The 11,104-nt window shown below is 40.3% G+C and overlaps 1 protein-coding gene across 1 annotated transcript; it reads left to right on the top strand.

The window, feature by feature from the left end:
• Window positions 1-5,939: 5,939 nt before the first annotated feature.
• APELA (apelin receptor early endogenous ligand) lies at window positions 5,940-9,587 on the top strand. The gene is made up of 3 exons (XM_021550252.4): window positions 5,940-6,155; window positions 6,569-6,667; window positions 8,833-9,587. Exons 1-2 carry the CDS (start codon window positions 6,080-6,082, stop codon window positions 6,655-6,657), a joined length of 165 nt encoding a protein of 54 aa, XP_021405927.1. The 5' UTR covers window positions 5,940-6,079; the 3' UTR covers window positions 6,658-6,667; window positions 8,833-9,587.
• The last annotated feature ends 1,517 nt before the right edge of the window (window positions 9,588-11,104 follow it).

The following is an 11,104-nucleotide window of genomic DNA, read 5'->3' as shown; positions in this document are numbered from 1 at the left end:
GCACATATTTCACCTGGTTTCAAGATGGTGACCAGGCTTGCAGAGGGTTAACATTAATGGTGACAACTATTTGGAATACTAAAACATTACATCATGCTAGACTCCCTAATGGGAACTTGCACTCACTCTCGCTACAGAGTTGCTTCTAGAGACACCATATCCCTAATGCTAACATGCAAGCAGCATAGAAAAAGGATCTGCCGAGAAGCTGCAACCCAAATTTACTACCTGAAGTCAAAAGTATAAATATGCAAAAAGCTGGAGGTTAATTTGAAATTCTCTTCCAAGTAATCACTCAACCAATCTTTACAGAAATTTGCCAAGCCTGTCCTAACACCTCCCACATTAAAATTTTACTGTGGCTAGTGGCTGCCCAAATCCAAAACAGAAGATCAGTTATGTAGCAAATTATCTCCAGGAAGTTAACTCTTTCTGTCTGAAAAGCTTACAGAAATTTGTACAGCTAAATGTATAGCTTTAGGTAAGACTAATAATTTTCTGACTGCATGTGAAGCTCTAAAACCTGGACTTTAGGACAAAAATATGTCTGTATTTCTTTCCTGAAATTTGACTAGTAAATATAAACAGTAACTTCAATGTTAAATACTACAGTAAGCACCTCTCTGTCCTAAATGTGTGTGTTAATGCTGCAGCAGAAAGGTACAAATATGCTTGCCTTATTTACGTGATAACTTCTCAGAGTTTTCTTTATAACATGAAAAACATACTTTTAAAAATACTTTCCCTGCTGAAACCTAGGGCATGAAGGGTCTGGATATGCAAGGGGGTTACATATTTGAAAGTTAACCAGCAAATAAAAATTTATTATAGAACCTTGTGCTTTGCAAGAATTGTGCGTTTTTTCTTGAACATCATTTATTCAAGACAATGTAAATGACTTTTTAAATTAAAAAAGCTCTGAAATTATGACCAGTGCCAGAGAAGAATCTGACCCCAAATGGATTGCCTGAAATGGAACATGCGGTCGCACTGGTGGGGATCACAGGCACTGCTGCTCCAGAGCTGACCTCTTTGTTTTCCTATTAGGAAGAAATATGCGTATGTATTTCCTAGATGAATCTTAAAATCAAATTTACTTCTAAGGGATGGAAGGAAAGAGAAAAATAAGTGCACCTTGGAGCCCATGTAAATGTATTTTCCGTAAGTAAAAAAGAAATTTCATCAATACAGTTCCATAGGTAACTGTTGAAACTGTCTTTTGTCTAGGAGGGACTTCATAATTTATGATTATTCAGGAGCAGGGCTGGTATTTCATTGTATTTTAAAATATCAACCATACAGATTGTAGGGTCACAGAAGTAAGACAGACTAAGTCTTCCAGAGCATGTTTTACTTTTATTATTATTCTAATAATTGTAATTACAACTTGTATTGCAGTAAGAACATGGAAATGATGGCAGGAACACAGAATACTTTCTTCCCAGATTAAATTAAAGAAAGTGTACTTTCTAAGTAGTGTATCTCTGCAACACACATAGAAAACATTAAAAAAAGTTATCCAAGGCTCAGCCTGGTCTGAGCCATCCCCATTTCCTTTCCTTGAGCACATCTGTCTCCAGTGTCAGGTTACTAGTGAACATTCCTTCTGCTTGCTGACTACCATCTTCTTCTGGAGCACTGTCTCCCCCCAGGCAGGAAAGGCAGTGAGCACTAATAGGCAAGGTGGGGAAGTGGATTTTTTTTCCTCCAGAAAAAACAAAATGGCAAACAGGAGGAATAGAGTTTTGTTTCTGGGCAGGTTTTCATTTTCAAGCACAGATAAAAATCAGGACAGAGTGCATAATTTTCTCCTGAAATCAGAATTTTTGAGCTAATGAGTTTTGCCTAGAAAAAGTGGTCTTCATGATTACAGTCAATGAAGAAGGCAAACATTGTATTTGGCATCTGGTGCTGTACCCTGGTCTGAAGAGAAAACATCCTTTATATTCATGGTAGGCACATAGACCCTATAAAACCATGAGATAATAATCCCAGTGAAATCTGTGGTAAAAAAAAAAAAAAAATCACAGACACCTAAACAACATTTCAAAATTTATCCCTGTGAGCATTTCTTGGCCAGCTTCTTCCTTTCAAGCAGTTACTCACATGATCTTTTTGCATTTTTAAAATTTTGTTTGTTGCACAGCCCACTAACCATGTTGTAAGGTAATAGAAAGGAACAAGGAAAAGCTGAGAACTTTCCCTAGTGACACTTGCAATTTGACTCGAAGATATGCTTCACAAAATTCTTTTGACCCATAAACATGTTTATCCCAGATCTTGTCTGGTTAGTGAAACAATTCCTCTGGATCAGCAGGATAGATGAATAATTTTGGGAAAACCAAGTTAGAAAACCTGACTAGAAGCTCTGGTACTATATGTTATCTGACAGCTCCAAGTCAAAATAAAAAAGAATTTTTGCTTATTATCAGTTACTATCACTGCTGAGCATTCAGCATGGTTTCTTATGAAACAGGGGAGATCCACAGTGATCCATGTATTTTTACAGGCTTCTAAGAGGGGAAGAGTTAATATCCAAGGGGTATCTGAGATTCTAGGACTGAAACTAGTATTGCCATATATAGCAATTAATTCCTGTACTTTAGAAGCATCATTTAATATTTTATACTGATAGCATTTCAAAGCTGTTTTTAAATATTAACAATAAACACTAGAGTTTATGTACTGGCCTTCAAACCAAAAGTAGTATTCAATTTCTGACTAGCAGAGCAATAGGGAATGCTAATTAATCTCTTACTCCATCCTAGGAGGTGCCAAATTATCTTTATCACATGTTGTAATCATCCAAGTTTATTCTATTTCTTAATACTGTGCATTTTACTGATTCCTCACATTATTTCATCTTTTGTTCTTCCAGGGACTCGCTTTTGCATTCATGAGATAATTTTTATTCTTCTATATGTGACAAAATGATTTGAAATTCTCTCATCCACCTTTCCCTTATTTCTTCCAATTTTATTATTAGAGATGCCATCACATTTTCAAAAATTTTTCCCCAAGATTGTAGAAGCCACTCTACTGAAAGTGTCATCTAGAAAAATTAATAACCAGTGAAGTGATATAGTACTTACTGAAATGTGTTATGCAAAAGATAATGTTGTGTGTTCCAGTTAATGTTTGATATTCAGGAAAGGCAGCTCCTATTCAACACTTTCAAAATTGTTTCTGCAATATGCTAACTATTTTTTTTCAGTTTCTGGATGTAAACAGATAATCTGACTATTTAATCCTATCAAGGAGGAAATAAGGAAGAGAATGTCTGTTGGAGATGTAACAATTATATAGGTAATAAATGCTGAAATCATCATTCCTTTATTATGTTCCTTCCAGATTATAAGAGAAGGAAGGCTTTTGATTCAAACAACCGATTCTTCTAGCTCATAACATTGTTTCTATAGACTTCCAGCTTTCCTACACACTTTACATTCCCTCTCCTCCTAAGCCAGCCCAAAACCCACCAGAAAACACTATGAAAAAGGCAGAACTATTACATCACTACATTCTACTAAGTTGTTATTTGCCTAATTTCAAGTAGCACTCTGCCACATGAAAGTAAGTACCTGAAGGAAACTGCTTGCAAAAGAACTACAAACTAGAGTGGGGCTGTATTACATTTTAATTTTTTTTTTTCTTGGGGAAGCATAGAATTATTACTGTATTTTACACGGAAATGATAATAACTCTGTCATGCTCATGCTATAGTGACTTGGATTTGATTAGCCAAGTAAATATTTGTAAACTTTGGCACAGAGTTAACAGTGGAATTAACAGATTATAATATACAAAACTGGAAAAAAAAAAAAAAACAATAAATATTGGACTTAATTATTGCATTTTACTCAAGACCCCTAAATTTAATTCCTGGTCACCTCAGAACCGGACCGTCTGTAAACTTCACCACATTCAGGTGCAGAAGAATCCTCGATAGCCCGAGGGACCTCAAATAGTCTATGCATTCTTTCTGCCTGTTAGCTTTCTGCAGAGTCCCTATCACTTTGAAGTCTATACTACTTTCCACCTTAAGGTTATGAGCCTGAACCTCACCTGCTGAATGAAAGTGATGGTCATTTGCAGGGCTGTATGAATGAGGTGGTCAGTGTGTGCTCATTCGTGGTGAGCAAGAGAACACATCCCTAAACTTGTCCTAGTGGGGACAGAATGACATTTAGGATGTTGAGGATGTAACCCTGGCTCTGCTACAAACTCATTGAATGATCTGGGCACAGCACTCCTCTCCTACTCCATCACATTTGTACTTGAATTTATAACCGCCTTAAGATAATTCTGTCACTGCCACCACAGGACCCTGATTTCAGCTGAGCTAGTAGCAATATTATTAAAAAAAAGTTCACTATAATGTCCAGAAATCACAAAGAAAAAACTTAATGACGACCAAGCTGTAAAGAAGAACACTGGGATGTGTCTCTTGATTATGACACACAAATCTGATCAACCAGCAGAGGATTTCCTTTGTTAATGTTTTGTCTCAGCAGTCTTGGTATCATTTCAAAGCATTTAGTAACTATTTTCTCCATGTATTCAAGCTGCAATTTGTCTTTTAATTGATATGTGCATACTCTACCTAGACAAATTAAGTAACCAAGTAATGATGTATAACTACGAGGAGGTACTAGTGCCCACTATTGAGTTAAATAGGTTTTTAAACAAAATGGGGAAGCCCACAATAAGGGAAAGCAATACAGGGGCAACTGAATTAAAACAAAGCAAAATAAAACAAAACAAACAAAAAAAACCCCCAAACTAAAAATAAAACAACTCCAAAGAACCCCCCTAACAAACCAACTATATATTTCACTCTTTTAGGAAATAGGCAAATAACAATTTTCTCCACTTTCAATAATAGTTACCAAGTAATAATAGTAGTGCTTAGCTTATATAGAAATGGACTCTTTCCTGCATGTTTTGGAACAGAAATTTTTCCCAGAAAGGAATAAATTTAAAGTTTTTTTTTTTTTTCCCAAATAACTAGGTGCTATTTCATCACAAGTAACCAGCAGGTTGGAGAAAACAAAAAGGACCAGTCGATTTTCAACTGATGCCAGTAATTCACTGGATTTCAAAGCCATCTGCTTTGTGCTGCTCCCAGATTCCACAGGTTTTGCCTTTTTTCTCTTTAGGTTTGAGTATCTGCACCAGTTGGTTTCAGTGGTTTGTTAAAGCGAGCTCTCATCATAATAAAGTGTAAATATAATGCAATGTACAGGTGGGCTATAAAAATGGATACCCCATCCAAAACTGCTGGCCTCAAACTGGCACTGCTGGAACAGATATATCTCTTTTACCTTACACGGAAAAAAAAAAAAAATACACCAAAAAATCCCAAAAAACTCCTTCAGAAATTAATTCCTGAATATTCTGATCCTTTAAAAATAGTTGACGATACAAAAGACACCCATTAGCCTTAAGTACTGCCAGTTTCACTTTGAATAGCCACAACTTCGCAGCTAGTTTAGAGAAGAGAGAAGGTATTCGAGCTGGGACAAGGGCCATGCTTGGGGGGCTTCCCTGCCCCCGCTTTCGGGGAGGGGAACAAAGGTCGGGGGGGCATTTCCTGCCCCTGCCATTGGTGTCTGCATGTGGGACCAATATGGGCAATGCAAAGTTTAAACAGTTGCAAATGGGGGAGGGAACGTCGGGGCTTGTTTTACATATGTTTTTTTCCCGGCCGGGTTGAATTTAAAGTGGAGCGGCCGCATTGTTCGCGAGGCTCCTTGCCCCTACGCATTGACCGGAGCTGCTGTTTACACGGGCTTTTCATTCCTGCGCTGTTTGCTTATGGAAAATAAGGGGGAGTGACAGAAGAAGAGAAAGGGAGAAGGGAGGAGAGGGAGGCCCGGAGCGCAGCGCAGCGCAGCAGCCTCGGCCCGGCGGATCCCTGCATCCCTGCCCCGGCGGAGGCGGCTGGCCCTGGCTCCCGGCGCGGCCCTGGCATGTGAGCGGCTGCCGGCACTCGCACCCGCGGGCGGCTGTGCGTGCGTCTCCTCGCCGGCACACACACACGCACACCCCCAGAGCACGCCTCGCCTGGACTGCAGACATGAGGCTCCAGCTGCTGCTTTGCATCGTGGCTGTGCTCCTGGCGAGCCTCCTCCCAGCCTCCGGACAGCGGCCAGGTAGGCGATGCCTCAGCGTGATGCTGGTGCCGGGGCGGGAGCCGGGGTTCGTGCCTGCCATGGGCACCTCCGGCGTGCTCGTCTGACCGCGTCCAACGCGCGGTTTGCGAACTCCGGGACGAGTTTGGACCTGGCGCATCCATCTGTGCGCTTCATCCCTACTTCTAGAGGCAGCGGGAGAGGATGCTTCGCCTATCCCAGGAGTCTGGCAACTTTGGGGAGGGAGGCGGCGGGGAGAGGAACAGGGTGGGCAACTTTTGCAGACTTGCTACCGGGAAACGCCGGCGGCACGGAGGGCACGGCCCGGGCCGCGGTAGCTCCGGGGAGCGCCGGGGCCGGCCCGTCCCGGGGAGAGGCACTACCGGCGGCCACCCTCACGCCTCGCTTCCCTCCCTCCCTCTCTCTCTCCGCAGCCAACCTGGCGCTGCGCAGGAAGCTCCACCGGCACGGCTGCTCCCACCGGCGCTGCATGCCGCTCCACTCCAGGGTGCCCTTCCCCTGAGCCCGGCCAGGTAACTCCGCAGCGAGCGCCCCGGGAACCCGCACCTGCCTGCGGAGCAGCGCCGGGGCACGGCTGCGCCCGGGCTCCCCTCGCTTGCTCTGGAAACGGCCCTTTGGAGCTGGCGCTAGCCCGGGGCTGGGCTCGGGTCCCGCCGGCCGCTGCCGCCTTGTGCCCCTTCCAGGCCACCTCTCCTGCCAAATGCCTTTTTGAGACAGGAAAAACACCTGATCCCGCTAATCGGGATCCTCCGAGGCTGTTGGCAAAGCTGCGGGGCAGTGTGTCACTAGTGCAAAGGCCGGGTAAAGCGGCACTTGCAGACGATGCTCTGGGCTGCGAGCGCTGACACTTCCCCCGCGTTGGATGCAGGGCGAAGCCACCTCACTCTGCCCTCCAGTAAACATGAAGGTAGCAGCACTCAGCCCACTTCAAAGGGGACTGTAATTCTTAATCATTGTCAGCAAAAGACTTTCGGCTCCTTGGATGAAAGGCTATACAAGTGCAAAACATTAATGCTTTATAGCTGATGAGGGCAGATACATTCAAATACTAAGTGACTGCAGAAGCACGCAGGTAGCATATGCTAATACGGTAGGCATCAAAAGGAAACCTGGCCTCCTTGCAATTTAAGAATGAATAATGCAGTCAGTAGTTTTGCATCTTTGAAACTCATTATATATTAAAATAACGTTGTAGCCCCAGGCATGCCAGCATCCTAAATAAATGGTGGCAGAATCTGCATTCTGTGGAGCAAAGACATTTCGATTTACTGAGCGGTCAACAGTGAAAAGGAGACTAAAGTAAAACTTCTAACAACTCTATGCCAAGCATCTTGTCAATGCATAAACTGCCTTGGTGAAAAGAATTTAGACCACTCCCAAAACAGCCATGCAAAAGGGTACCATTCCACTCTATAGTGCTGGCCTATAAACGCATGGAATGTGCATATAGGATGGTAAACTGGCAAGTTGGTGAGGTTGAAAAAAAAGATTGCCATATCTTAAAGTGAATCTCAGATGGACTGCATACTGAGTGGCAGAATTGAGATGCAAGTAGAAAGGACATGCCAGAAGGATGCTTTACTACTGAATGCCATGTCACCTCACTGCTACATTTAAAAGAGACAGATTAAATGATACTTCATCATCAGTTTAAGCTTAAGCCTGAAAAGATAAGCAGTTGGATCGATTCACTCAGTAGGCAGAGACTGAATGGACAGAGGAATTTAGACCCAGTGGCTAGGAATCAATTCAGAATTATTTACCTCAGTTCCTAAGAAGAGTACATTTAACCTTCTTCTCCAATTCAGCATCCATGTCTGGAAACTGTGTAGAAAGCATCTACACTTTCGGTAATGTGTTCTGAAGCCTCATATAATAAATGCATTTTACCTGAGATTGCAGTGGCTGCATATACCCCCCTATTCTGTGGGGAATTCCTTTCCTCACAGAATATTAAGACACAAAAGGTATTTTCAGTGTTATCTCCTTTTCTTTGGGGAGCTGATTTCTTGTAACAAAAGTCAATGACCAAACAAAACAGTGTACTTAAAATTCTCAATAAATTTAGTAGACATGTAGCTAAAGATCCTTTTGTTATAAAGGTGTTTAGAACTCAGTAAACCTCTACTAGGGTGTAAGGGGAGACAGGCACCTGAACTAACTCTCTTAACTGCAGTCATTGTGGGTGCTATCCTTTATCTTAAGTAGGATTTACCACCTACGTTTACATTCCCTTCCAGTTTTAGTCCAAATTCAGCAAATATTTACATGCCTGGGTTACTTGACTCACATGAGTAATCTTATTGATCTCAGTGGAGTTCTACATATGGATAGAGCCATTTGCAGATGCAAACAGGATGCACTCTTAAGCCTGAATTTCAGCTAGTGGTTGGAAACTAAAATGAGCATAGCAGCCTCTTGCAGCATTTGAAACGAGAAGATTGAATTTGATTTTTCATCAGTTCCATACACAAAAAAATGAAGAAAATTTTATATTAGCAGCCTTCTTGCTTTTGTCTTTTCTCCAACTTTGTAGCTGAAATTTCCAAATTAAGACATATTATTCCAAATTTCATCCGTATGTTTCATAAATAATGTATCCTGTTTTGTATGAAGCTTATTTAGACTACTAAATCTCTCATTAATATTTATCTCCTTTTCTTCTTTTTTCCCCCAGCAACTTCATACTGGACTTTTCAGTGTTTTAAAGGAGCGACAGTTAAACCAGTAAGAGAAGTTTGTCAAAAGTCCAGATCAAAAACAGCTGACCTGACAGCCACCACAGTGCCATCTTCAGCAGTCCTGTCTGTCACATTCTGCTGTACCTGGAGCTGGCCTCTGTCTCACACCCTAAGAAGTGGTGGCAGGGAAAAGTGGTGGTGATGGGGGACATACATGGACTTACTTGGTGGTATCATTCCCTGCAAATGATTTGGCTCTCACAGTGAGCAGTGAAAGTTAAAGATCAAATCAAACGTCAGGTAGATTTTGATCTGAGGTAGATTTCCAGTGGCAGTAAGAAGGAAGGATCTGTCCAAGGCCGCTCTTGATGGTATATAATATTCAAACTGAGTGAAATCTGAAGTGCTGTTGACTATTCATTTCAGGCTGTGTTTAGGATGAAATAGCATCTGACTCCAGTATGGAATTGTAAAAGTCCAATTTTTGTTTATACTTTTATATATTAGTAATATATACATATATGTTTTAACATCTAACATTACATTCTTATGGAATTACCTTAATAATAACATAGAATGCATTACTGTAATAGCACCAAAGCCAGCACCACACTAGTGGTCCCACTAGCTTCATGTATAGTAGGCGTAGTAAGAGTTTACAATATAAGAAAGCAAAGAGCGTTAACCCTCATTCTATAGATAGAGAATTGAAGCATACAGAGATAAGAGATTAGCCAAGGGTCATGCAAAACTGATAACTCAGATCTCTCAAGCCAGACCTTAAGGTCAAGCCCATCCTCCTATCTAATGAGCTGTTACTGCAAAGCCTATCATTTGTTTTCTTAAAGTGGGCTGCCAAACCAGACAGTTAAAAGATGCTTGAAAATTCAGTATTACAGAGCTATTTGCTTAATAGTAGTTTTCCTAAAATGCCCTCTACAGTATTATAAATAGAGCATAAAAATAGACCATTGAAAAGAATCCTTTGTTTGGTCAGCCCCAGTGTTGCATAGCACTCTATTCCTGTAATTTAAATGAATGGGATATTTGAAGGTAGCACTACAATGAATGAAGACTTCAAACAGAAAACAGGCTGTTCTTTTCAGCACTGGAGGTCAAGAATACATTGAGCTTTTAGTCTGCATTTTGGTCTTAAAAATACATGGTTCACATCTGCCTTTTATATCAGCAGAAATTACCTACTGACTTATAAAGGAAAATGTGGTGGCACTTTCATTAGCATAACTAAAACAACCTGAAAATAAAGCATACCCAGATTTTTAAGTCATTGTACTAGACTTGAAATGCCAACATTTTTTACAAAATATATAAAGATGATCAAAGATCAGAAGTGTCATGGTTTAAATCTGGTATTACTGTTTTTTATTCTTACAACACATAGTTTCTAATAATTGAAAGAACAGCAATCAAAAAAACTGGATAGCTGAAACTTTCTAATCACTGTGCATATGCAACCCCTTATCTCTGAGAACTTGAAACTTTACTTGAATTAATACTAGCAGGATTTAATAGGAGCTATAAATTTCTCTCCATGAAAAAAATCTTAAAATGTAACTTCAGACTCAGTTCTGGAGTTGTGAAAAACCATCATAAAAAGATGGTCAAACTTAACTAAAACAATAAGCAGTCCTGCAGGTAAACCTTTTGGGTCTTGAAAAAAAACCAAAACACAGTTTCCCAAAGAAGCATTCTAGAATTTATATATATTTTAAAAATTATTTATTTAACTTGGCCTTGATATGTATCCTTAGCTATCTCTGTTTAGGTAAAGAGGTTCTTTACCTCTTTACTACAGGTAATGAGTGGGAAAGCAGTATAGGTGAAGAGTAGCTATTTAACAGTTATGTCTTATGAATGAGTATATGGATCTATCGTGGCACTGGGTCTTTTATATAACCACAAATATTCAATTAACTTTGATAAAATGGTAAAAAATACATAATGTAGCTATCAAAAAAGCTATAAATGCGTGTTCCTTCAAAGAGGTAAAAACCAGCACTTTAGGAAGCCTGCTGTCAGTCCACAAAATGATTCTAAATATCTGTTCCTTAAAGGCATTCTAATACCATCAAATCTGCTTTGAAAGAGGCATTGATTGTGAATTTCAATAGATAAGTTTATCAACTAGCTGGTTGACTGTATATTTTGTAAAAAGATAGTATGCATTTCAAATAATATCTTACTTGAAATAAATTTTGTACACTCCTCAAAGTCTCTATTCTTCAGCTGTCAAAGGCAGTGCATCTA

The sequence above is a fragment of the Lonchura striata genome, chromosome 4 (genome assembly GCF_050655825.1).
Source record: "Lonchura striata isolate lonStrDom1 chromosome 4, ASM5065582v1, whole genome shotgun sequence".
In the NCBI taxonomy this organism is placed as follows: Eukaryota; Metazoa; Chordata; class Aves; order Passeriformes; family Estrildidae; genus Lonchura; species Lonchura striata.
This window is presented reverse-complemented; position numbering and strand designations above follow the sequence as displayed.

What these genes read in the sequence shown, in the direction of transcription:
- APELA (XM_021550252.4), top strand. Translation starts at nt 6,080, where the DNA reads ATGAGGCTCCAGCTGCTGCTTTGCATCGTGGCTGTGCTCCTGGCGAGC. An exon ending in AGCCTCCGGACAGCGGCCAG is followed by an intron (nt 6,156 to 6,568) that starts GTAGGCGATGCC and finishes CTCTCTCCGCAG; the next exon opens with CCAACCTGGCGCTGCGCAGG.